General features: G+C 36.7%; 2 protein-coding genes across 8 annotated transcripts in view; one reads left to right on the top strand and one right to left on the bottom strand.

Moving 5' to 3' along the window:
* Positions 1 to 24,408, bottom strand: part of PHF3 (PHD finger protein 3) — a 79,150-nt gene extending 54,742 nt beyond the window's left edge. Inside the window, exons 1-2 of one of the 7 annotated variants that reach the window (XM_003317887.7) lie at positions 23,924 to 24,408; positions 13,267 to 13,535 (exon numbers count right to left, since the gene is read on the bottom strand). In XM_003317887.7, the coding sequence (XP_003317935.1) occupies positions 13,267 to 13,510 (244 nt within the window). In that variant the 5' untranslated portion in view covers positions 13,511 to 13,535; positions 23,924 to 24,408. Of the gene's footprint in view, positions 1 to 13,266; positions 13,536 to 23,251; positions 23,842 to 23,923 lie in introns of those variants that run through there. The other 6 variants (XM_063813134.1, XM_063813132.1, XM_063813135.1 and 3 more) reach the window with 6 other exon arrangements.
* Positions 23,622 to 26,497, top strand: LOC112209479 (uncharacterized). The gene is made up of 2 exons (XM_054685927.1): positions 23,622 to 24,547; positions 26,014 to 26,497. Exon 1 carries the CDS (start codon positions 23,713 to 23,715, stop codon positions 24,430 to 24,432), a length of 720 nt encoding a protein of 239 aa, XP_054541902.1. The 5' UTR covers positions 23,622 to 23,712; the 3' UTR covers positions 24,433 to 24,547; positions 26,014 to 26,497.
* The last annotated feature ends 1,377 nt before the right edge of the window (positions 26,498 to 27,874 follow it).

Raw genomic sequence — 27,874 nt, 5'->3', positions numbered from 1 at the left:
TGTTCTTTCAAGAACAAAACTAAAAAGAAACACACACACACAAAAACAAGATAACATCCTAATCTTGCTGACTACAAAGCTAAACAAAATCTGAGAACCGATTTAGAGCACTGATCTTAACAGAACTTACGTACTTGAAGGCAAAAAAATTTAGAATGATTGCAATCTATGTACCATGACTTACATATTAATAACCTCAGGAAATTAACCATTCTCAAAACTTCAGTTTACTGGGCTATAAAATGAGATTAATAGTACAGGTTGAGTATCCCTAACCCAAAAATCAAAATACAAAATACAAAACTTTTTGAACACCAAAATGACATTCAAAAGGATATGCTCATTGGAGCATTTTGGAGTTGGGATTTTCAGATTAGGCAGGCTTGCTGAATGAGTAAGTATAATGCAAATACGAAAAAATAAAATCCAAAATCTGAAACACTTCTGGTCCTAAGCATTTCAGGTAAGGGATACTCAACCTGTATTATCTACAGCTCTTAAGGTTTTCGTGAGGATTTAGTAAGATAGAGCTAGCAAAGTAGTTTTGCACAGTATTTGGTACATTAACTTCCACACATTTTAACTATTTTTTCCACTTCCTTTATATATAAAATCCCTTAAGAGAAAAGAGCTGGGTGCTTTCTTTTTAAGCTGCATCTGCCTACAATACTCATCTTGAAACCACTTTCTCAAAAATCCTAAGATTAACACTAGTTTCATGACAACATATATAAAATAGCAGTTCAAAGAATAATGTATCATCTTCTGAGTTTTTGGGACCTTACTGTGATGGTTAATTTGATTTTTTAATTATTTAGTTGACAATAATATATGTTTATGGTGTACAACATATTTTGAAATATGTATACATTGTGGAATGGCTAAATCAAATTAATTAACATGCATTAACTCACATCAACTTTTTTGTGGTGAGAGATTGTTCACTTTATACATCAACTTGGCTAGGCCATGATTCCCCAATATCTGGTCAAACACAAGTCTAAATGCTGCTGTGAAAGTATTTTTTAAATAATTAACATTTAAACCAAAAGACTTGAGTAAAAAAGATTACTCTCCACAATATGGGTCAGTCACAATCAATCAGGTAAAGGTCTTCAGAGACAAAAATGTAGGTCCCCTGAATAAGAGAAATTCTGCTTCCAAAATGCCTTTGGACTCAAACTGCAACATCAACTCTTCCCTAGGTCGCCAGCCTGCCAGCCTACCCTGCAGATTTTGGGCTTGCCAGCCAGTCTCCACAATCACATAAGCCAACTCCTTAAAATCAATCAATCAATCTCTCCCTCTCTCGTTATAAACACACACACACACACACACACACACACACACAGAATCTATTGGTTCTGTTTCTCTGGAGAAACTTGCAAACTCAGTGAGGTTTGTTAATAGCTTTATTACTAACACAAAATTAATATTACTAACAGATGAAAAAATCTGAAAGCAAGGAAAGTAATGCAAACACACCATAAAAGAAATAAACATCAAGGTAACAATGGAGAGGGTTCCAAAATCCCTAAGTAACAATTACTGGATGCCAGAAATTTTATATTTATTATGACTTAATTAAAAGAGTCACTGGTTCAATATGGCAGACTTTGTACATCTTTATTTCTCTCCCCACCCCCAAATCCCATTAAAATGAGAAGAAACAGAAGGTAAAAACCTGTAACAACAAAGTGAATAAAAAGAAGACCAAAAGCAAATGAAAGATTTAAATACAATTCTAGGAGATGAAGAGAAAACTGAACAGAAAAGATTACTAAAACAGAGCATGAAAAAGTCATAGCCTAGAGTCCAAAGGAGCTGAAGCTTAAGAAGTTGTGAACAACCTTGTCTAACAAACTTTTAGAATCTCTAAAAATGAAATGATAGATGGCATAAGTAGTGAGCTGGGCTAGACATAAGGATTAACTGAAAGCCTTAATACTTTAATACTGAGAGGTCAACCTCATCTCTTCCCCTACTTGAATACCCAGCAAGGCCTACAACCAAGCATTGAACTCAAAGTAAGAGAAAGTATTTTCTTAACCCTGAACTTAAATTGAATGAACTGAAGGAAATAGGACAGTTACCATCTAATGATAAGGTACTTCTCACCCTGGTTCCCCAAAATAACCTCAGGCTATCTATCTAAAGCCTACTTATCCCACAGCAAAACTTGACTAGATTTCCTATTCATTGTAAATATTAACAACCAACCAAAAATAATCTGACCTTTGGGGAAAGCACACAGTACTATGAGAAAGATCAAAATAAACAAATAGGAAAATTAATTCAGACTATATATAAAGAGAGACTTATTCAGTTGACCCTTGAACAACATGGGTTTGAACTGCGCAGTTCCACTTATACATCGATTTTCTTCTACCTCTGCCACCTGTGCGACAGCAAGACTAGCCACTAGCCCCTCTTCTTCCTCCTCCTCCACAACCTACTAAACATGAAGATGAAGATGAAGACTTTTTTAATAATCCACTTCCACTTAATGAATATTAAATACATATTCTCTTTTTGATGATTTTCTTCATGACATTTCTCTAGTGTACTTTATTGTAAGAATACAGTAGATAATACACATAACATATAATGTACAAAATATGTGTTAATCAGCTGTTTCTGCTATCAGTAAGGCTTCCAGTCAACATTGGCTATTAGTACTTAAGTTTGGGGGAAGATAAAAGTTGTATGCGAATTTCTGAATGCAAAGAATGGGGGCTCTGTGACCCTAAATCCCACATTATTCAAGAGTCTACTGTATATCCCTTTGAGAATAGACTACTACTAAAAACATGGAATAAAGAGAATACATGAAAGAATTCTTAGCAACAGTAAAATATTTGTCAAAATGAAATATTCAAAGAGGTGGAAAATATGGCAATAAGTATCTAGAAAGACATAAAGCAAAATGTTGGAAAGACGCAAGAAATACGTAAAAAGCACCAGCCAACATCTGTCTTCCAGGAGTTTGCAGAGAAAACACAAGAAAAGTTTCCAGACTTGAAGAGAACACACTCCAAATTGAAAAGGCCCACCAAGTGCCCAGGGAAATAAATGAAAGGCTAATGCAGATACATCACTGCAATTTCAGAACATCAAAAGGTAAAGAGAAGATCCTAAACTGGGTTGGAGGAAAGGCAACCTAACAATGCAGCAAGCCTTATATAAGTATCAGGCAACACAGCAGCAATATTAAATGCTAGATGGCTAAGAAACAATGAGTTAAAATTTGAAGGAAAAGTGATATTCAACTTTGGATTCTATGTAAAACCAAATCATTACTCAAGTATGAGAGTATTAGAAAATTACCAAGGACTTCAACAAAGAAAGAGGGTATAGATAAAAAATAAAGAAGATCGAATACAGGGAAACAATAGCTCTAATCAAGGAGAGCAGTAAAGCTCAGAGACAGAAGATGTATAACATGCCTAGAAAATGACAAACTCAGGGGGCTCTGGGCAACAAATCTCCAGGGGAAAAATGAATTCAATAGACCAATAGTAGGCTCAAAATCTTGGAAAAAGAAGTCTCTTGTAACAGCACAGAAATGCAAGTTTATACAAACACACATACAAACACACAGTCAGCAACTGTACTAGAATAAAAACTGTACTAGTCTTGGTCCAAGGTGTCTTGGTTTTTTTAGGGTTTCAGGAATACAATGGAATAAATTTAAGCAACAGATGAAGAAACAAAAACTATCAGAGATACAGTAATGAAGACAAGATTAATTTTATTTCACATTTTAAGTTAAAAAGAAAAAATTAAATCGTCAATGCAAAGTACAACTAAGATATATTCAGTTTTATATTATGTCAAGCTATGGAAAGCAAAAATAAATGTAAGCAAGTAGAACTAAAACAGAAAAGCCACAGAATATGCAAAATAAAGACTTCAACTGGAAAGCTCTGGCCTTGGGCCAGAAATTCCCTACTCTGGATTTTCTGAATTTATAAAGTGATACTTTAGTATTTACATTAAAAGATGTATATGTTTTAACTCTGAGTTCAATTGTTACTTTTGTTATTAAGGATGGCTGCAGCAATGACTATGGAAAAATATTTGAAAAGAACTGCACAATCTATTAGAAATGTCTAAAGCAGGGGCGGGCACAGTGGTTCATGCCTGTAATCCCAGAACTTTGAGAGGACAAGGCGGCAGAATGGCTTGAGCCCAGGAGTTCAAGACCAGCCTGGGCAACATAGCAAAACCCCAACACTGCAACAAAAAAAGAAAAAGAAGAAATATCTACATAGAACAGCAGTCTATAACCCAGAAAAAGCATAAGAAATAAAACAACAAGAAACAAACTGAACTAAGAGCAATTAAAGCTGCTTATATAAATGTAGTAGTTACCACTGTGCTTTTAAGCTATATTGCATATAATTTAAAGAAGCTATGAAATACATAAAGCCTACCAATAAAACTTAGGACTAAAGTGAACATAAAAAATCATTTGTATTTCTTTTTATAAAAAGAAATAACAGTTTCATGGATAATTTAGTTTGGAACAGACCTTAAAAGGTCACCTGAAGCCAGGCGCAGTGGCACATGCCTATAATCCCAGCACTTTGGGGGGCTAAGGTGGGCAGCTCGCTTGAGCTCAGGAGTTTGAGACCAGCCTAAGCAACATGGTGAAACCCTGTCTCTACAAAAAAACACAAAAACAGGCCGGGCATGGTGGCTCACACCTGTAATCTCAACACTTTGGGAAGCCAACGCAGGTGGATCACCTGAAGTCAGGAGTTCAAGACCAGCCTGATCAACATGGAGAAACCCCATCTCTACTAAAAATACAAAACATTAGCCAGGCATGGTGGCGGGCATGGTGGTGGGCGCCTATAATCCCAGCTACTTAGGAGGCTGAGGCAGGAGAATTGCTTGAACCCGGGAGGCGGAGGTTGCAGTGAGCTGAGATAGTGTCATTGCACTACAGCCTGAGCAACAAGAGTGAAACTCTGTCTCAAAAATAATAATAATAATAATTAGCAGGGCGTGGCAGCACACACCTGTAGTCCCAACAACTAGGCAGGCTGAGGTGGGAGGATCACTTGAGCCTGGGAAGTGGACACTGCAGTGAGCTGAGATTGTACCACTGCACTCCAGCCTGGGCAACACAGTGAGAGCCCCATCTCGGAAAAAAAAAAAAAAAAAAAAAAAGGTCACCTAATACAAATAACTATCTGATGCCTGAATCCCCACTGAAACACCTCAGTCAAAGGGTCATAACCAGCAAAAGCAAAAATCCTATATGCCCAGCCAGGGAACCTATTATTCCATTTTGGAGAACCACAAGTTCCCCCTTTTAGCCACTTAAACTCTGCCTCCCCCTAACTGCTGCCTAAGGGACCTAGGTCTTTCCCTTTTATTCATAAAGAAGTCAAATCTCTTATCAATATGATAAACTTCCAAATATCTATGGCAGCTACTAGGTCATACTCTTTCGATCTTTTGGCATTTCCTCTTCTTCCCTAAGTTACAGCTCTAATTCTATGAAGTGTTTACCTCTCTTTTATCTTTTGCTCTCTTCAAAACATACTCCACGTTCATCTGAACCTCTCTACGTAAAACTCAAAATGATATGTAATCTTAATCATCAATCTTCCAGAAATTTTTATTCTTAAAGGGTATGTATGTGCTTACAAGGTTCATCAGTTCATCTTGTTCAACATTTGATAAAAAGTATATACTTTGTCTTAACCAATGTATTTCCATCTCATCTGCATGGCTACACGTATTAAATTTGTATTTTTCATGTTCAACCATGATTGTCTCTGTAATAATAAGTCTCCCATCAAAGAAAAGCCCAGGACCCAGTCTTCACTGCAGAATTCTATCAAACATTTAAAGAACAAATACCAATTCTCAAATTCTTCCAGAAAATTGAAGAGGAGGGAATTCTTCCTAACCCATTCTGTGTGGCTAACATTACCCTGATACCAAAACCAGACAAAAACACAACAAAAAAAGAAAATTAGAGGCCAATATCCCTGATTAATATAAATGCAAAAATCCTAGCAAACTGAATCCAGCAGCACATTAAAAAGATCACTCACCACAATCAAGTAGCATTTATCCCAGGAATGCAAGAATGGTTTAACATATGAAATCAATAAATGTGATACATCACATCAACAGAATGAAGAACAAAAACAGTATGATCATCTCAATAGACACAGGAAAAGCGTAAGTGATAAAATTCAACATCCCTTCACAATAAAAACTCTCAACAAGTTAGGTATAAAATAAACATATCTCAACACAATAAAGGCATGACAAACCACAGTCAACATCATACTAAATGGGGGAAAGTTGAAAGTTTTTCCTCTAACATCTGAAACAAGACAAGGATGCCCATTTTCATTCGACACAGTACTGGCAGTCCTAGCCCAAGCAATTAAGCAAAAGAAAAAAATATTAAATAAAGGACATCCAAATTGGAAAGGAAGAAGTCAAACTGTACATCTGCACTGTGAGAACTTATAAACAAATTCATTAAACTTGTAGGATACAAAATAAACATACAAAAGTCAGCAGCATTTCTATATACCAAAATAAACTAGTGGGGAAAAAAATCAAGAAAGCAATCCTACTCACCAAAAAATGTAGAACACTTTGGTATAAATTTAAGCAAGAGGTTAAAGATCTCTGCAAGGACAACTACAAAAAAAACTAATAACAGAAATTAAAGAGAACACACATCAAAAAATGGAAAGACATCCAACGTTCGTGGTTAGAAGAATATTGTGAAAATGACCACATTACCTACCAAAAGCAGTGTATAGATTCAATGCAATGCCTACCAAAATACCAGTAACAATATTTACAGAAATAGAAAAAAAAATCCCCAACACCACACAAAAAAAAATACACAGAACCACAAAAAAAAAAACTAGCCAACATAATCCTGAGCAAAAAATGCAATGCCTACCAAAATACCAGTAACATTATTTACAGAAATAGAAAAAAAAATCCCCAAAACCACACACACAAAAAAAATACACAGAACCACAAAAAAAAAAAAAAAAACTAGCCAACATAATCCTGAGCAAAAAATAATAATAATAATAAAGCTGGAGTTATCACACTACTGGACTTCAAAATATACTACAAAGCTATGATAACCAATACAGCATGGTACTGGCCTAAGAACAGACATACACACCAATGGAACAGAAAAAGAAACCCAGAAATGAATCCACATATTTATAACCATCTGATTTTCAACAAAGGCACCAAAACAATCATTTGGGAAGGAATAATCTCTTCAACAAATGGTGCTAGGAAAACTGGATATCTATGTGCAGAAAAACGAAACTAAACCCCATCTCTCTCCATATAGAAAAATCAACTCAAAATGGATTAAAGACTTAAATGTAAGATCCAAAACTAAGAAACTACTAGAAGAAAATGGGGGAAATGCTTTAGGACATTGGTCTGTGCAAAAATTTTATGGAGACCTCAAAAGCACAGGCAATAAAAGCAGAAGCAGACAATTGGGATTAGATCAAACTAAAAAGCTCTGGACAGCAAAGGAAACAATAAACAGAGTGAAGAGAAACCTATAGAATGGGAGAAAATATTTGCTACTGAGCCATCCAACAAGGGATTAATACCCAGAATATATAAGGAACTCAAACAACAACAACAACAAAAAAGCAATCCAATTTTTTAAATGGGCAAATAAGCTGAAAAGACATCTTTCAAAATAGACATACAAATAACTAACAGGCATACGAAGAAAATGCTCAACATTACTAATCATCTGGGAAATGCCAATCAAAACTACAATGAGATATCATCTCATCCCATTTAGAATGGCTATTATCAAAAAGATAAAAAATAATAAACACTGGCAAGAATATGGAGAAAGGGGAACTCTTACACACTCCTGGAGGGAATGTAAATCAGTACTGTCATTATGGAAAACATATGGAAGTTCCTCAAAAAACTAAGAACAGAACTACCATATGATCTAGCAATCCCACCACTGGGCATAAATAGCCAAAGGAAAAGAAATCAGTATCTCTGCACTCCCATGTTTATTACAGCACTATTAACAGTAGCCATAATATGAAATCGACCTAAGTGTCTACCAACAGGCGGATGAATAAGAAAATGTGGTATATATACACAATGGAATACTAACTAACCATTAAAAAAGAACAAAATTCTGCCATTATGGGAACACAGATGAGCTCTAGGACATTAGGTGAAATAAGTCTGGCACAGAAATATAAATACCGCATGCTCTCACTCATATATAGCAGCAAAAGAGTTGAGCTCACACAAGTAGACAGTACAATAGTGATTACTAGAGTTGGGGAAGGGGAAGGAGCAGGGGGAATAGCCAAAAGTTTGTTAACAGATACAAAATCACAACTAGGCAGGGCACGGTGGCACACACCTGTAATCCCAGCACTTTGGGAGGCCAAGGCAGGCAGATCACTTGAGGTCAGGAGTTCAAGACCAGCCTGGTCAACATGGTGAAACCCTGTCTCTACCAAAAATACAAAAACTAGCTGGGCATGGTAGCAGGCCCCTGTAATCCTGGCTACTCAGGAGGCTGAGGCAAGAGAATCACTTGAACCCGGGAGGTGGAGGTTGCAGTGAGCCAAGATCGGCCCCCTGCACTCCAGCCTGGATGACAGAGAAAAACTCCATCTCAAAAAGAAGGAAAAAAAAGAAAAAATTACAGATAGATAGGAGGAATAAATTCTAGTACTCCATTAACACTACAGGGTAACTATAATTAACAATTTATTGTGCATTTCCAAATAGCTAGAAGGGCAACTTTTGAATGTTCCTAACACAAAGAAATGACAAATATTTGAGCTGATGAATATGCAAATTAACCTAATTTGATCATTACATATTGTACACATGCATAAAAATATCACTGTACCCCACAAATATGTACAATTATGTGTCAAAAACAATTTTTTAAAACTCGATTCTCAAAAATAAGTTATTAGTGTAAAAGGTTCATTGAAGCACAGAAGCTTTAAAAAAATCAAATACTAATAATAAACAAAAACAGTCAAGACTCCAGTGAAGATATATAATGAACTTATATGTGTAGTTGGATTCAGAGATCTAATTAATATGCACAAATAGCCCCACCAACCCCCAAGAAAGTACAAATAGGGAGTAATAAATATCTGAAAACTGAATTTCACTAGACCAGAGAGCCACTACGTTCAGTTCAATGTACTGTCTGATTGAAATGCTGTCCAAGAGAAACACAAAGCCATAAAACCCAAAACTTTTTAAATAAATCTGTGACACACTGGTACACCAAACCTTTTTTCCAGAACAAGTGCAATATAATTTTTCCAATATTACATAGATGAATTGTCTAGTGATAAAGGAGCCTCAAACTAGGTATGACTAAAGTTTAAAATTCATATGCCAAAAAAGGGACTAAATCACACTATTACTGATAGTTTTACTAATTGTAAAACTAGTCTTAACATATATTACAAGTATTACAACACTTTGCTTGAAAGCAGTGCAAGTAAAAATTCTATCGAACAACACTGCTTGATGTCATATAATATCAATGTCATTTATGATAGGAAAGCAACGTGATGTAAGCAGGTGTTTTCCTTTACTTGAAAAAATACTCAATTACACAATATGAATCAACTCTTCCCAAATATTTGGGATACCTGTAACAGTTCAATGACTTTTTAATTTGCTTAACCTCCAAAAACCATACTAGAGAATTTTTTTTTAATTAAGTGAATGATGATTTTGCTAGCCATAATGCAGCCTTGAAAGGACATCTTGGTTTCACTGAAGGATGCAGTAGCTGCAAGTAGTAACCTACAGTAGCAGATAAGAGTGCTATTTGAATGAAAGGCTGCTCTAAACACTCATGTTTCTACAGTATGTCTGTTTTGTTGGTCTTAAAACAATGTTGAACTATATTGTAAAAACTAAAGATATCAACTTACAGCCACTGAACATTTATTTTCAATATACCATATTAAGAAATGGATTGTAAACACAAGATTGTTCCACACTTATGAATCATAGCTTAGCTGTCAATGTAAAAAGGGAACACATTTGTTTGTAAAATGAGAGATAAAATAAACATTTCTTCATAACACTGATAATGCCAGTAAACACCATTTCAGTGATTTTGAATACACTCCTCAAGTGGTATATATAAACAGTATATTCAGTATCTCAAACCTGTTACTTGGGAAAATACTCTTTTGCTTACTCGCTAGAGGTTAAAAAAATGTATTAATGGGCACATCTAAAAACCATATGCAAACACTACAATTACATGAAGTAATACTTGACACAGTCAAAAGCATTCAAAGAAGAAAGCTGGCTGCTTTCTCTCAAAATAAAACAATTGGCATCCCAACTTTTGTGTATCCAACAGAGCACTAAACGTAATTTTCAGTTTAGTTTCTTATTTTTATAATTTTCTAAAACTATGATTTTTTGAGACAGCTGAAATACAATCCAAATCACTATGTCAACAACAAAAATACTGGTCCGAAACCAGCCTGGTTCATCATAACAGAAAAGATGATATAGCAATTATTTTGGTAGCTAATTTTAGCACTAAGGTTACAAAATAGCCACAGTCTATAGCTTTCATTGGTCTAAGGAATACATATAGGATTATTTCCCTGCTTAGCTTCAATGAAAACAGCTAGTAAAAGCCCATAGTGCCAGAAACAACAATCTGGGCAAGAACTATGTTGTTTTTATTTAAAAACAGCTGAAGTTATTTATAAATAGCTGAAAGTTCCTGTCCACACAGGGTTTTCATCAATAATTACAATAAGATTTCCCAGGCCAAGCACAGTGGCTCACACCTGTAATCCCAGCACTCTGTGAGACAGAGGCCGGAGGATAGCTTGAGGCCAGGAGTTAGAGACCAGCCTGGGCAATATAACAAGACCCTGTCTCTACCAAAATAAATGAATAAATAAATAAATAAATAAGATTTCTTTTTTGCAATTATCTCTTAAATCTAACAAAAAGTTAAATTTTTTTTCAAAAATGTTTTCCATTTTGCTTTCAGAAAATGTGTGGGCCTTTTACTGACCCAAATATCCCAAAAGGAAAAGAACTTTGAAGAAATCAAGATAAATCCCCTGCTAGATGGCACAATGAAATTTAAACAATCCTAAACAGAAAAGCCTTATTAAGTTTCCCCCACATATTTCCTTACATATCTTAAAAACATATACACTATACATATACCAATACAAACATTCTGCTACAGAACCAAAGATAAATAATTCTAGTAACCAAATTTTAATATCAGAAAATTTAGGAAGTAATTTAAGTTCCTAAATTTAAAAGTTCATTTAAAAGATAACAGAATCACAAACGAATAATAAATTGTATCTCAAAAAATTTCTATGTACTTCATAAAGGTGCTCTAAGTCTTCTATTAGCAAAAGAAATGTACAACAAAACTGAAGAGATTTTTCACATTAATAAAAACTTTTCATATCAACAGAAATCAATTTTTAAAAAAGGACAGGAAGTAGGAATACAGGTATTACTATAGGGGTGGAATTTTATAAGTAAAATAGTCTAACAAGATGACACGTGTCAGTTCCACATCCAATATAACCACCCTTGAAGGTAACTGGAGTTCCAGCAACAACCATGTTAATATTAAATAAATGTTCTTCCTGAATTTGGACTAAACTAGGAAACAGTGAGCATACAACCAAACACTGTCAAAAATGCTTAAAAATAAAGATAATTAGAGCTACTATACTGACACAAGCACCAAAGTAAAAAACTTGAACAATGCATACATAAAACAAAATTTTAAAAGCTTTAAAACATTTAGAATACAACAACAGAACAATGTAAACCTAAGTAATAACACAACATAATATAAATAATTCAGAGATACACTATTAGCAAGCAATTCAAAAGACCTCAGTTTTAAGTTGTTAAAATGAAGCTTCCTAGTAGCCAGTGTTGAGGTCCTCAGGCAGAGTAACCTGACAAACTTAAGGGCCAACAGCAGACCACCTATTCCCAACATTAAGTATTGCCATATTAAATTTAAAATATACATAGAAAATGTTTTAAAAAATGAAAAATATGCCGAACAAACTGTACAGGAGAAAAAGTCTAGTCAATGAAAAACAAACCAACATCACATAAACCTGAGAACTATTTACTCTAGGGAATGGTGAGGGAAAACCTTACTGTTCCATGGGAGGCTGATTTTACCTTTACCTATAATTTTACTCACAGAATAGCTATTAGTAATTGCCACAACGTTTACAGTAATATTTTCTCTGCTTTATAAAAGAAAAACTGTTTTTTATACATTAACATGACAAAGTAATTTCTTATTAAGAATAGTTTAGCCTTACAGAAAATTACTATCTTCAGTCTTTCAGTTACTTCAACTACAGACCCTTTTCTGTCCAACAGAAATATAAGACACGTATGTAATTTTGAATTTTCAAGTAGTCACTTTTAAAAAGGCAAAAAAACCAAAACAAGTGACATAAATTTTAACCACAAATATCCAAAATATCACCTCAGCACATAAGCAACATAAAAAAATTGAAGAAATATTTTTTAACTTTTTTTCATACTGAGTCTTCAAAATCTAATGTGCATTTTATAGCACATCTCAATTAGGACCAGACTCATTGCAAGTGACCAGACTCATTGCAAGTGACATGTGGCTAGTGTTTACTGTCCAGGGCAGCAGAGGTATAGAGTTCTTTCTCTGGTTTTAAGATACATGTACAAAATACCAAAGGAGGTGAAATGGGAGCAAACAATGTAAATATTTCAGGGGCTGGGAGGTATGCTGAGAAAGGTCAATTCAGCCATCCCCCGACTCCAGCAGGCCTAAGGTGACCACATGTCTCAATTTGCCGGGCAATCCCTATTTACTAAAGAGTCCCAATTTACACCTGTTGTCAAATGTAATTATTAAAGTACTCTCTGTAATTCTAGTAAGTGTCCCATACTGGATAATAAATTATATGGTCACCCTACCTATATCCATAATATCCTTGAGGATAACTCCACACTCCTTGGAAGAAAATGTAGTTTAAATTTTAATTCTGATGCCTGGAAAAGAAGCTCTAAATTCAAAGGAAATAACCCTAAATTTACTACCCTCCTCATTAAAAAAAAAAAAGAAAAAAAAGAAAAAAGAAAAAGCTGCTGAAAATTTTTTTATTTTAAATTGCAGACTAAAAAAAAAAAAAAAAAAAAAGTAAGAATTACCTGTTGAACAAGGCATCTGGAAATTGGGATCATTGCTATCCAAAACAGGCAAACAGAACTGGTTACTTGCAGATCCTAGCATAGGATCCTTATCGCTGAGCATGTTCTTCAGCGAGTCCTCTAAGACATTTTGACTTGCACTAAAATCCTCACAGACTTCATTCTCCAGGTTGGATCCTAGAAATAGGGCATCATCTAAGTGTTCAGTAGGAATTAAATGATTAAATGTATCAACTATATCCATGAAGACTTCTGTGTGTCTTTCAGCCCTATAGAAAGACAAAAAAAATACCATAAGAAATAAAGCTATCAATTGAAAATCACCTAATACCAAATTATTTTAATAGTTTTGAGTCTAAGAACACACTTAAGGTATTTCTGAATTGTTGTTTAAAAAAAAATCCTCACTTGTTTTTAGAATATACATTTGGAAATGTAGAACGAATCTTTACTAAATAATGTTTCTTCATCATGCATGTAGTATATCACTTTACCAGAAATCCTACTAAATGTTTACTCAGTTCATTATTTTTAGGAAAAAAAAACTATGTATATAGTCCATTAACTTGACACATACGAAAGAATTACATGGCTTAAAGCATAAAAACAATTGTTTTTAACCACAACCTTTTCACAAATTAAGCATCAGACACTGCTTTTACAATAAGTCCACATAAAAGAGCTAAAATCAAATATTTTAAATTTTTATCCCATACCTATTAAAACCATAAAGTAGGCTTGTTTTATTTACAAAGTATTAAAATTATTTAAAGAAAGGTAATATATATAGACAAAGGGCTTTTATTGTGGGGGAAGAGGTGGAAAATGAAAAAGAAACTATTAACCCAACAAATCAAAACTTAAAAGACTACACACACACACAAAGATGTGCACAAACACACCTTTTTTCAAGGCCCCCTTTTAGGATAAAAACAAGATAAATGACACAAAAACAATCTACATCATGTATTTAGATTTATTTTAGTTACGTGTGGTCTATACAAGTATCAAGTTAGTCTCCCATTTGAATTGTACCTACATTGCTCAGCAAAGTCATTTCAAAGCTCTACAGGAGCCTCAATTATGAAAAGTTAAAACAATTAAGTTAAACCAGTTTGAGAGAAAACTGAATCAACATATTTTAGGGGGTGGAAAGTCAACCGAAAAAAGTTAATATTAATTTAACAAAAAGTCCCAGTGATTAACCTATAACATCCTGGGCTCCTTAATTCTACGATTTTTGAGATTAGCTCCAAATTTAACAAAATTTCCTCAAACTAGTCTTGAATTCTCTCCCCCTATAAAAATGAGAGAAGAATTTCAGATACACGCTAACATTCACTAGTTATATATGTCATACTGTACAAAACATTTAACCAACATTTATATAATTTAAGCCCCAATAATAAACAGGGTCTATTATCATCCTCGCATTATTTTAAGAAATGCACTTGAATAATTTAAATGTCTTCCCCAAAGTCACAAAACAGAGCCAAAATTCTAGCCTGGGTTTCAAGCTCCACAGCCCATACCCATTAATAAGTGTTACCCTTTCACACTGAGCTAAGGGCTGGGATGATCTGACTCATTAAGGGCTCTTTAAAAACAATTTTCCTGCCAGGCCCAGCGGCTCATGCCTGTATTCCTAGCACTTCGGGAAGTGGGCAGATCACTAGAGCCCAGGAGTTGGAGACCAGCCTAGGCAACAAGGCGAAACCCCGTCTCCACAAAAAAAAATACAAAAATTAGCCAGGTGTGGTGACGTGTGCCTGTAGACCCAGTTACTCGGGCGGCTGAGTTGGGAGGATCACTTGAGCCCGGGAAGTGGAGGTTGCAGCGAAATCAACCCACTGCACTCCAGCCTGGCAAAAGAGCCAGAACCTGTGCCCAAAAAAAAAAAAAAAAAAAATCCAACAAATTAGTGACTGCCTGGGGCCACGAATAGGGAAAGGATGAACTGCAAAAGGGCAGGTGGATACCTGAGAGGTGACGGAAATGTCCTAAATCTTGGTTGTGATAATGGTTTCACGAAATCTGTTCATTTTTAATGAATGCATTTATTATACCTCAATTTTTTTAAAAAAATAAGCAAATTCCTCTCTCACAAAAGTTAATGTCCTTCTAAATAGAAGTTTCAGTATCTCTTCTCATTTTTTTCCATTTATTTACACTGAAATGTTAATAAAGCACTGAAAGAAAATGCTAACTACTTTACAGATTTGCTGCTTATTTTACATGCATTCTCTCAACTGACAGAAAATTGTAGCTAGCAATGCTGAAGAAAACTCAGGACAAGTTCCTTTAAGAATTCCCTACCACTATATCATCTCAGTGCCAAAGAAAGTCTCAATTATCATACAACACCAATACTTACGCCCAATATGTTTTTAGGTTCCAAAAAAATTTTAGTATATTAAATTCTGGTAATTAAAAATAATTTATGAAAATATTCACTAAATGTTTACAAAATTAAGTAGAACTACCAATGACTTCATTTATCTGAACATACTGGAATCCAATACAGCAAGCCAAAGCCACCTCCTCTTCGGAGAGTTGCATCCCAATTAGTAATCTTTTTTCTCAGATCAATCAAAAAGAAAAAAGGCAGTTTCAGCCCTAGAAACAAATGGCTAACCTTCCTTCAAAAAACGGTATACTGAATCTACTGAAAAAGTAAATGCACTTGTTACCATAGCAACATGAGGCCAGCAAATTCTGCAAACTTCCTATGAGGTCTTCCTGTTGTACCAACTATATGCTGTGAGCTTTCAAGTGATGGGAACATTCACAACATTCAGAAGTTATGGTCACAAAGCTCAAGATCCCATAGCTATACTGAAGACCAGGCCATTCTAACTAGTCATCTAAAGGAGCAATTTTTTTTGTTTTCAATAATACTGCTATTAGTGAAACCATCCTAAAACTCCTTTACTGAAAGTGGCTTCAGAGCCTGTAATATATTTCTTGAAGATCGATTTTTTTTAAATAAAGCATATTGTAAATAAAATGGGTCAAGTTTTCCAGTAACCTTTTTAAGTCAAAACTATTATGACTTATGAAGTATGCTTCCCCAGATTTAAACAGGCATTATCAGGAAAAAGGTTTCCACAGTCACAAGTGGAGACAGACTGAAGTTATGTTTCTTTAACGATACCGTTTATTTATTCATCAAATGTTTACTAAGCAGCTACCATTGTGTGAGACATGTTTAGTAGGCTAATGAAAATGGGAATCTTCTAAGAACATAGTAATAAAGCATATCACATTTGTGAGTCCAAAGAAGACAGTTTCCACAGGACAAATCACAATCCTAGTGTTTCATGGGACACGTTTTAAGGAAAATTGTTATAAATGAGTCAGAATAATTTTTCTTACGTGGTTCCAACTGGCTCTGGAGATAATTCCAAAGAGAAAATGCCAAAAATGAACAGTATGTAGCCATCCAAAAGAACTCCCTTGAAAGTAACATTTACTGGAGGTATAATTCATTTTTAAAAATCAGTTTCAGATATAAAGTGATCAGTCTCAAAAATAAAATAGCTCTAATGCTAAACAGGCAAACAAATTAGCCAAATGTAGAAATATTTACTCACTCGTAATGGATACAGTAATCTATTAAACACATTGTGGTACCCTGGATTAGATCATGGAACAGAAAAGGGACAGTAGCAAAAAAAAACTGGTAAAATCAGAATAAAGTCTGTAATTTACCATTATCATTGGTAATACACCAATAATAATAATCTCTGTTCTGATAAAGCACTAGCTTTATGTCAGATGTTAATAATCAGGGAAACTAGATAAGAGTATATACAAACACTACACACCCTTTGCAACTTTTCTATAAATATAAAATTATTACAAAATAAAGTCTTAAAAAAACTAATCTAAGAATATTCTGGGATACCTAGTAATGTGGCTAACAAAGATAATCAGATCTAATTAAGGGGGAAAATTAGGAGCCAATTTAGTATCTTTGTTAATTAAACAAATTGTCTAATTTAAACAAATTCCTGTTTCTTACACTAAAATTTTACTTAAATGCTTTCCTATATTTGGCATTCTAAATTTAATAAAACATAGGAAGCCCATCTACTGGCATTCTAAATAATTAAAACATAATAAGCCTATATAGGGTGTATTTTAAATGGCTAATGATACGTGTATATCCAATTAAATCCGTATTGGTAATTTGGGAATATACATGTTAAAGTCAGAAATTGTTTCTGGGTAAATTCATGTTTACAGACAACAGAATATATGCAGCTAAGTATATAAGTGAATAATCTGCATAATTCAAAATTATTCATTTACTCATACATGTGTTAAGCATCTACTACAAAGCATTTTAAGTCTAGTGAAATGAACCCATCTGAAAGTCGAAGAACTCACAATTCAAAACGACATAAACATATAAGCAAATACAACACATATAAACATCACAACAAAATGCTAAGTGCCGTATTGAAGGGCTTCACAGAGGAAGGTAAAACTCCGGAAGCTAACAAAGGCTAGGCAGGTGATGATGTGTAAGCTGGATCCTAATGGTCCAGAGGATATTCTAGGCAAAGGGAACAGCATGTCTTAATCATGAATGGCTGAGTTTGGTCCTGATGGACCATTTATAAAGACTCAGAATACAACTAAAAATAATTAGTACTAATTTGCCAAATAAAATTTAATCTGAGTCCGAAGATATTTCCTGCTTTAAAATATGTTTCATCTGTAATTCTCAGAGAATTATACTGAAGCCAGGTTTAGTTTATACTAACAAAATAGCCTAATTGCTTTTCAAGTGTTTCAAGTATTAATAGAATGCAAAAAGATGAGATTTAGAAAGTGTCAACAGCAAAAAAAAATTTCACTTTAGGCCGGGCGCCATGGCTCACACCTGTAATCCCAGCACTTTGGGAGGACGAGGCGGGCAGATCACCTGAGGTTAGGAGTTCGAGACCAGCCTGACCAATATGACGAAACCCCGTCTCTACTGAAAACAAAAAAGATTAGCTGAGTGTGGTGGTGCATGCCTGTAATCCGAGGCTGAGGTGGGAGAATAGCTTGAACCTGGGAGGCAGAGGTTGCAGTGAGCCAAGATCGCACCATTGCACTCCAGCCTGGAAGACAAAAACAAAACTCCGTCTCGAAAAAAAAAAAATTACACTTTACAAAAACTCACTTTAACAGCAAATTAAAATTCTCTATCCCAACTTTTTAAAAACAACTTCAAAGTAAACCTATGAATTCTATCCTATTATTTCCTAAAACACACACACACACACACACACACCAAAAATAAATCACTAAAGCTATCAAAGGCCAAAGAGGTTATATACTAAGATGAAGTTGTCTCTCACGTAGTCTACATTTGTGTCTGTGGGTGTGTGTGTAGGGGAGTGGTGTGAGGGGAGCAAAAATATATCAGGAGACCAATATCGCTCAAGAAAAGTTATACAAGGCAATAGTGATGGTGGTGGTGATGGGGGATTGGTCTATGTATGATAGTAAGTGAAGGCCTCACAGCGTAACATTTGAACCAAAATCTCAAGTGAGGTAGTGATCAATGCATAAATGCCAAAGAGCAATCCAGACAAAGACCCAGAAGTACAAAGGTCTTAAAAGTGGAGCGCACTTGATGCCTTCAGCCCCCACACCATCGTTTAAAATAAGCAATTTCATCAGGCATGCTTACTAAAAACAAATTCCTAATAGGCAGTAGCAGTAGAAGAACAAAACTACTACCAGTAATGATAAAACAAAACTTCTTGTGCTCAAACTTCAAGACAGGCATTGTTCTACATGCTTTATATCTATAATTCTCAATCAGAGGTGAGTATGCCCATGCAGAGAACATTTGCCATGTCTAGAGACATTTTTGGTCATCACAACTAGAAAGGGTACTATTTGCATCTAGTAAACATACTATAATGCACTAGGACAGCCCCACACACACACAAAAAATTATCCAGCCAAAAATGTCAACAGTCAAGTTTAAGAAATTCAGCTCTACATTTTTTAATTCATTTAATCCTCAAAACAACCTTATATTATTATCCTGATTATATAAAAATTGAAATAAAATGAAATTAGGATCAAAGAGTTTAAATAATTTGCCATAGTAGGTGATGGAACTAAAAGTTGTTTGGTTTTATTTGTTTGTTTGTTTAAGCCATCTCCTACAGGAAGAACAGAGCTAAAATCTGAATCCAGAAAATTTCATTTAAGAGTCAATGTGCTTACAACTACCCTATGTGTTTGTAAGGTTAAACTCACTGGATATTTACTGTGTGCAAGGCATTGTGCTAAACAAATTAAATGCATCATGCCATTTAATCCTCACAACCAAACCATTAGGCAGGTACTATCATCCCCAATTTACAAGAGAGGGGCTAAAGTTTAGCAAAGTTACACCCAATATTACAAAATAAATAAGTGACAGAGCCAGGACTCAGATCCACTCTGCATTACACTAAGGTCGGTTCTTAACTACTATGATATAACAACACTAAAGATGAATCATGGGTTATCCATCCTTCGAGGACAGAGTCAAAAATTAGTAAGTGGTTAGGCCATGTGGTATGACACAATACTACAAAGTATCATTCTACGAAGCAATTCAACCTAGTCATCTACTCTACACCCCCACTTCAAATTCTGGTTCAGTTTCATTAGTTAGAATCTATTGGCAAGACATCATTAAAGAAAGCAAGGATCATAACTTTTCTAAATGTATCTGGTAAAAAGAAGATATCAAAGTGTCTGCTGCACAAAGACAACTAAGACCAAAGCAGACCTAAGTCCCTAGGAAAGGATCTGAAGATGTTGAAACTGGCAAACGCAGAATTACAGTAGCCAACAGCAACAAGAAAGAGTTAACTTCAAAGTTTACAACTATATTGGCATTATATCATAACTGACATTATAAACATTAGGAATTTGAATAAACCACCAAAGTAGTGGACCTAGCTCATCATTAAAACTATGGCCTAGGGAGTAACAACCCAAGCTAACGTGTAATTGGCACACACTATATGCCAGGCCCTGTGTATTGTATGCATTATCTCATTAGTTCCTCACAGCGACCCTATAAGGTAGGTGCAATTATTAGTCCTTTCTCATTAGAGCAAACTGAGACCCAGATAATTACATAATTTGCCCAAGGTCACATACCCAATATTCCTACATTTGAACCCATTCAGTGTGATTCCTGAGCCTACACTTTTACACTCTATAATGCACTCTACACATTAATTTTTATGCTTTTAATATATCATTAATGAAATCTTAAAAAATGCTAGAAACAAAAGTGACTCATCCTTCTTCCAAAATAAAACAGGAATATGCACTTAGCCACCCTCTACACATTTAAAAAAAACAAAATGTAAGCCTCAATGCACATGAACATCATTGGAGGAAAAGCAATTTATCAGCTACAAACTTTTCCATTTATTTTCAGTCTAAAACTTTATGCTTTCATGTGCCCAGCTCATGCAAATTACAAACGAATTAAAATGTTAAAGTTCAGCCTTTCTGTATAATCTACCACGCTCTTCGAAACTGTCTAATAAAGTTAGATTATGCCAACAGGTTAAAACTTCTGGAAATATCTTAAAATTTTTACTGAACTATTTCTCTATATCCACTCTTCACTGTATAATAGTCATAAAATTTTAAAATACCATTAAAAATGGTCTAAATTAAGCACATTATGCAGGACAATAATTGTCAAGTCCACACATATAGCAATTCCTCATAAAACTCTTGATATTTTCCCCTTTAACTCTAATACACTGATTAACATCAGATGTCAATGAATCTTGTTTCCCAGACTATAATATCTTTACTGAGAATAGAAACAGCCTCAGGGTCTCATGTATGTTTAATCACATCAATACTCTCAATATCTTTCCATGTGTAATCAAAGGGCAACAATTAAAGAATATTTTTTGACTGTGTTCTCAAAAATGCAACAGTATCATAAATGTCTAACAGTTTGCCAAGCAATTTTTATAGTTGAAAAAGTGTCTATCCTTCTGAAGATACTCCAGAATTCTGAGAGAGTGCTCCAAGAAGAAATAAGAGAAACAGAGCCCAAGATGTACTTTTCCAGAAAAGAAAAAAATCCAGCAGCCACTTGTCAGAAAGAATTCTTGAAATGTGGATGAATAAAAACTGTTAGAAATCAGCACCCTAAGAATCCTGAACTCCTTGACACTGTGTGGTGAAATATGTATTTGTAATACACAAACCTAAATGTTGACCAAAAAATCTCATTATCTCACTAAAAAACAGAAAAGTTATTATCTCCAGAAAAAACATATGTAAAAAGGATTTTATGAGAAATTTAAATGGATCTTAAGAAGGCAAAATGTATCAAAAAAGCAAACACCATCCCACCATGTTAAGGAAGATAAACATCATCTATTTCAGTAACTGAAACACAGAATTGTATGTATAATTTTCATTCACCAGTTTTTCCAAGTAGGCCTTATACTATGAAAAAAATCTAAGCTCTTGATTTTGCAATACTCCAAATTGCCACTTGCTGCCTCCCAACTTTTATAAGTAATACATTACATAAGTCAAAGACTGTCAACTTTCCTAATGGATTCCAATACTCAATAAAATTTAAATTTTAATAACATAGTTTGAAATGATTAAAGACAAATTCCTTTCGATTTTTCTATCTTGAAATGTGCATCTGACCAAACCAATTTTTTACCTACATTTACATAGACCACTTCTCAGAGGTGACTTTTCTGATTATGCAACATATAAGTATACCATAAGATCAACATGATAAAGTTATCTGAAGTCTATCCCAACAAGAGAAAATGCATAATTCACGTGTATGCAAAAGCAGTAAAATAAACTATATTTTTCTATTCTTCAAAAAATGAACCTATAAAAAATGTAAATAAGAGGCAAACTTTGGTCCCATCACTGGCTCATTTTTATCATTTTGACAAATTACCGAGTACAGCTATCTGAAAAAGCTTAAAATCTAAAGTTGTAATCTTTTTACATAAAAGTAGCCCGTTGCAGGACTGATTGTGTGGCTCAATCAGAGGAATCATCACTCCTAAAAGTCTGCCACTAAACTCTGCTACTATCACCAGAAAATGAAGTATGTATTGTAAAATAATAATAACAGTGATAATGACAATGATGATGAAGGAAAGAATCATTATGGTAATGTATAGCCAGTAAACAGATGAATGAAGAGAAAAATTAGTGGGGAAAACGGCTAAGTGATAACTAAAGTTTAAAATTACTATTTAAAATAACAATAATCTTTACACAACACCTTTTTGTGCTGTGGAAGGGAGCTATAAATTCAAAAACGTAAGTATGCTACAATAGAAAAGTTTCTGGTGCTTTGACTCAACATGTCGCTCTATCACAAACATACATCTTTTTCTACAAATATTTTCACAGTTCCAAACACTTCATTCAGGAATCGAAAAATGAATAATGGAGGCGTAGTTTTGTTAGGTCTTTAACAATCATTTTGTCAAAGGGAAGACAAGTTCGACCCCAAAATAGTAACTAAATACAACAACGTACTGTTTAAGTACTCCCTATAGAGTTTACTGCATTGGTTTTTAAATTTAGCTTAAAATAAGATAGTAAAGTTAGTATTTAGAGAAGCCTCAATAATCGATTATTCTTTTTAAATTAAATTTCTCTACATGTAATGCAGATTAGGACTAGAATATTAAAGCAGTGTTGCCACTTAACATTAATCCATGAACATATTCTACGCTGACTACTGGAAAGCACAATAACCACCCCAATCTAGTCTCTAGGAATTGGCATTTAAAAGCCCAAAGATGGAAAAAGGTCACCTAACCCGGCAACACATCCTGAGGGAAAGGAGGGACACAGGACTCCGTGCGCGATATCAACATTCTCTTCCTTTCTACTCTCCGCACCGCCCCCGCCCCCCGTGTCAGGTGATCAGTTATTTAGCACCATTAACACGTACGTATCGACAAGTGGTTCATTAAATTACATGTATTATCGGAAGGCAAGAGTCTAGGCTTCTCATTTCAAACTAAGCAAAAGGAGTCCACAGTTTGAGTCCCGGGCACAAAAGCGCGCGGTAACTGGAGGATAAATGGAACAGCAACTCTCATCTCCAAAAAGCAGCAGCAGGGAGCAGCCTAGCAGCCAGGGCCAGTCCCAGTTTCCCGAAACCAAGGCCCAAAGCTCCATGCTGGGGCTCCCTGAGAAGGAAGAGGCCCCAACGGCCGGATCCGGGGGCCTGCGAGACGGGCCTTCCAGGCAGCGCCCGCCGTGCCTCGGGCCTGCGCGCCCGCGCCTCAGCGGCGGCGGGGCGCCCTCGCGGCACACGGCTGGGTACCAGTGGTCGGGAGAGAGGCCGTGGTCCCGACCCTCCGCCTGGCGACCGCGTCGCTGCGACTCCCTCCCCAGCCCGCGGTCCAAATGGTCCACAGGCGGCAGCGGCGCGGCCCAGGTAGGCCGAGGACGTTGCGCAAGAGGCCCGAGAGGCGATCTCTCGGCTGCGCGGGAGAAAAGCGCGGAGAGTCCGCCGCGGGAGGGGCGGAGAGGCCCGCGGAGGCGCTGTGCGTGTGGAAGGGGATGGGGGAGGGGAGGATTGCCCGTCTCCCTGGCCGCGGCCACAGCCGCAACTCACCCAGCTCCGCCAGACGAGCGCTACCACTGGCAGCAAGAGGAAGATGGTGGACGCTGCCGCCGCCGAAGAGGAGGAGGAGGGGGCCCGGTGGGTGCCGCGGAGAGGGGGTACGCGCAGGACGTCGGCGTCGCTGCCACAGCCTCTTTTCCTCCTGGGACCAAATGGCTGCTGCTGACGACACTATTCTTGGCTTCCGCGCCGCCCTCCTAATCCTCGTTGCAGCCGCCGCCGCCCTGAGCCCGAAGGTCGCTTGCCGCGTGGGGACCGTGCGACGGCGCGAGACCCCGCAGCCATCGGCGTGCGGCGGCGGCGCGGGAGCTGGAGAGGGGCCGTGTCACGTGACCCCACTGTTTACCGTTCCGGGGGCCGCGGCCTGCGTCGCTGCCGCGCCTGCGCGCTTTAGGGCCTCGAGCGCCGCGCCTCCGTGGGGCCCCGGGCTGCAGCGCTTCCCGGCGTTGCCGCGCCCCTCCCTGTCTTCGGAGGACGCGGCACCGCCTGCGGGCTTCTAGCTCACACCTCCGGGCCGCCGGGAGGGGCGAATCAGAGGAGCGCTTTTTCTCGACCGTAGTAAGCACTAAGGCTTCACAGTTAATATAATATTGATGCGCAGCTCCCCAACCCCAGGTACTTTTTATTAATTGACTGTGAGTTCAAGAATGGTAGAATAGGATGGAGTAGATGAGCCCCTCTGCCCAAATATCTGTGCTGGCTCGGCACAGCAGCCTTACCATTAACTACCTCCGTTACCCTCACCCTACATGGCTGATCTACCTCAGGACTCAAATTGCTACCTCCAAGAAACATTCTTGGTATCCAGTAAGCAGTCTTCAGAATATGGTCCCAGGTTTCCCTGAGGGGTCGCCAAGACCTTTCAGAAGAGCCTCCATTCCTTTGCCAGAAGCATGTGTCTAAGGCCAAATTTTCTTCCCACCCTTCAACCCAAACAGCATATAGCAGCTGATTCAATGCAGAAACAGATAAGAGAATCCAGCCATCTTCTATTAAGCCAGACATTGAGGAAATCTGCAGAAATTTTAGATATCACCCTTTTATTAATTTGGAAAATATGCTTTTCATAAATACATTATTTGTGGTAACAAATATTGTGTAGAGGTCCAGAGACAAAAAAAGTTTGAGACCCACTGGTCTGCTTCCACAGACACTTGAGCTAACCCCTATCTCAGCCCTTAATAAGCACTGTGAAGTAATTGTTGCTTGTCAGTCACTCCAACCAAAAGGAGCTACTTAGGGACAGGGTTTGTGGCTTTTATCTACAGGGACTATTACAGTATTCTGCCAGTACCTGCTGAGCACCTTCCTGTGTGGTCTGCACTGTTCTAAAACCTTTACAGTACTTGTTGATTTAAGCTTTAGACCAACCGCAGCCCACATTGTAAGATTAGTGCAGGGTGGAAGAATAAGTCACAGGCATGTGGTGAAGATCTGTTCTTTCCTCTCTCTAGTCTTCTGATATTTTAAGCACTCTTAATAGCAAATGCTCTTCTACAAAGGAAGTTTGGGTTGTCCTGATTCCACTGGATTCTTAGAGTTTCACCGCCTGTCTTGAATAATCAATCCCTCAAGACTTTGTTTTACAATCTTTTTGTAATGTGTTTTTGAGAAAGGAAAATAGAAATGAGAAATTTTTTTTTAAATTCTCACTTGGGATGTCTGGGATGAATTATAAAAACAAGCCTAATGTTATTCTTACTCTTCTGGTGGATCTCAGTGTGACGTTTTAAAAGGGCGTTCGGAAAGAGTAAAATTATTGTTATAAACAAAATCCAACCCCGAAGGAATTCAACAGAGTAGAACTTGATGAGGGAGACCACTAGCTGGAAAATCCCTTAGAAGGGCTGAGGAAAACTTACCTTCTCAGAGAAGTTTTAATAAATTTAAGATAAAACAAAATGGAGATTAAAAGAAAATGTAAGAATCATAAGACTGTCACATTTACAAAGCAAAGATTTCTGATCCTTAAAAAGTCAACAAGCTTGCCATAGGCATGATGTTTTGATTCTGTTATTTTGAACCAGCCAAGTGCCCAGATTCACATTTGTCCACTAATGGTCTTTGCTTTTTGCTTCCAGATGTAAACACGAACTGTTTATCTTATACCCAATTCATGGAAAGGTTAGTAGAAGAAACAACCAGCATAATAATACTGGCAACAGCTATAACTGCACACAGGACTTATTGGAAGATCAGATTGTATCAGTAACATTGAAAACTCCAAATTAACTTAGGAAAATTAAATTTGGTAGGAAAACAAGACAGAGTAATTGATAATGACTAAAACTGACAGTGTATTTGTATTTAACTAAAAAATTATCAAAGAAGGAAAAGTGATAAAATTTGGATCTTGCAAAACATTGACCCAAGAAAACTGAGCCTGGCAGAGATTAAGACCATGGAAGACAGTAAACAATGTAGATACAAAAGTGAATTTTGATATGAAAAATGCTTGTCATCACTGAAACATTGGTCCCTACAGTAATCAGTAAACTAAATATGGAAAAAAAATTGGAAGAATTAACCACTATGAGCAGAAAGTCAATAAAAATATTAAATTTATTTAATGAAGTTTTTTCTGGCAAACACTTTGTAGACATGTACTTTAGTGTTAATTTAGAATAGATTTAAACGTTCGTATGCTTAAACACAGAATCAAAACAGTGGGGTCAAAAGATCTCAAACTCAGCCGGGTGCGGTGGCTCACGCCTGTAATCCCAGCACTTTGAGAGGCCAAGGCAGATGGATCACCTGAGGTCAGGAGTTTGAGACCAGCCTGGCCAACATAGTGAAACGCCGTCTCTACTAAAAATACAAAAATTAGCCAGGCATGGTGGCAGTCCCATGTAATCCTAGCTACTCTGGAGGCTGAGGCAGGAGAATGGCTTGAACCTGGGAGGTGGAGGTTGCAGTGACCCGAGATGGCACCACTGCATTCCAGCCCGGGCATCAGAGTGACAGAGACAAAAAACAAAATAACTCAAACTCATTTTACCGATATCATCATTGAACTTGGAGGCTTAAGTTACAACACTTTTTCTTACATCGTGGGCTTGCTGCCTTCCACACATTTTTTTTCCTAGTTTCTCCGGAAAGATGGCCCACAGCTACTCAGGCTTTCAGCAGTAAACAGTGGGTGAAAAGAAGTGCAAGCCCCACCGGGAGGTTAAAATTTCCATAGCTTACCTCTGTTGAGGGGGTGGTGCCTAGGAAGTCTGGGTCAAACAATAAAATAAAGCTTTTCCGTGCATCAGGACTGCACAAGCTATAAAGCACCTTTGTAAACTTCAGCAACTTTAAGGCACAGGAAAAGAGCAGAGAGAGACCTGAGGCATCAGATTTTTAACTAACTCTGTGATTAACCGTCTTTGTGACCTTATCTCTCTAAGCTCCTCTGCATTACTCTCCCTGCCAACACACTTCATTTGCTCATTTGTTTATTCATTTATTCCGTTATGCACCCCAATAGGTTTCAGAAATAAATGGTATTGTTCCTGCCCTCAAAGAACTCAGAAGAGTGGCAGTAGATAATTAGGATTCAGCCTGGTGTGACAGCAGTTGATGCAAAAGACCCATATTCGTGTTTTATCTGGCCTGGAGTGGGTATGGGGGCATTTCTGACAAAAGGGATGGCCTCAAGGTCAAAGAAGTACCAGAGAGCTTGGTGTGTTTCAGGAACTACAAATGATTCATTATCTGATTTGAACATGTTGCAGCCATGAAAATAATCAAAATTCTTTTAACAAAGAAACTATCTGTGATGTTGTCCCTCAGTGACAATATTACCTCCCTACTTGAAATCTTTTCATAGTTCCCCAAAATATAAAGAATAAAATCCGGGGGGGGCGCGGTGGCTTACGCCTGTGATCCCAGCACTTTGGGAGACTGAGGCAGGTAGATCACCTGAGGTCAAGAGTTTGAGACCAGCCTGGCCAACAT

This window comes from Pan troglodytes, chromosome 5, assembly GCF_028858775.2.
Source record: "Pan troglodytes isolate AG18354 chromosome 5, NHGRI_mPanTro3-v2.0_pri, whole genome shotgun sequence".
Lineage (NCBI taxonomy): Eukaryota > Metazoa > Chordata > Mammalia > Primates > Hominidae > Pan > Pan troglodytes.
The sequence above is the reverse complement of the archived record's forward strand: the minus strand, read 5'-3'. Positions and strand labels throughout refer to the sequence as shown.